The sequence below is a fragment of the Notothenia coriiceps genome, unplaced genomic scaffold, assembly GCF_000735185.1.
Source record: "Notothenia coriiceps isolate Sejong01 unplaced genomic scaffold, NC01 NC01_scaffold00034567, whole genome shotgun sequence".
Classification (NCBI taxonomy): domain Eukaryota; kingdom Metazoa; phylum Chordata; class Actinopteri; order Perciformes; family Nototheniidae; genus Notothenia; species Notothenia coriiceps.
Genome location: NW_011367268.1, coordinates 58,596 through 58,997, shown reverse-complemented (window position 1 = coordinate 58,997; position 402 = coordinate 58,596). Strand labels below are relative to the sequence as shown.

General features: G+C 42.5%; 1 protein-coding gene across 1 annotated transcript in view; it reads right to left on the bottom strand.

Moving 5' to 3' along the window:
• The window catches only part of atm (ATM serine/threonine kinase), a 32,154-nt gene that overhangs the window by 16,935 nt on the left and 14,817 nt on the right, over nt 1-402 (bottom strand). Inside the window, exon 24 of the mRNA XM_010790815.1 lies at nt 86-203. Within this exon, the coding sequence (XP_010789117.1) occupies nt 86-203 (118 nt within the window). The remainder of the gene's footprint in view (nt 1-85; nt 204-402) is intronic.

The following is a 402-nucleotide window of genomic DNA, read 5'->3' as shown; positions in this document are numbered from 1 at the left end:
GTCACACACACACACACACACACACACACACACACACACACACACACACACACACACACAATAAACTAGCACATTATGAACTCACTGGGAGCCTCATTCCTTCCTGAGCCTTCAGGTAGACGTTCTCGAAAGCCGCCTGCTGGTGTTTCAGCGGCAGCATCTTCCTCTTATCCAAACGTCCTGGTCTCATCTCAAGAAACAACCTGGTCCAACACAGAAAAATAAGTCAAAGAGAGACTAAAATGACAGTGCAACATTTAAAAAGATGCAGTAAAATGAAATACCGCTGTCCAAAAATTGGTTTGACACGAATATTTTAACAAAAGATCATTTGCACTGGTCAGGGGCTGAAGAAACATTTAGCAGACATTTTTAAAATACGTTTGAGGAACACCGTCTCAC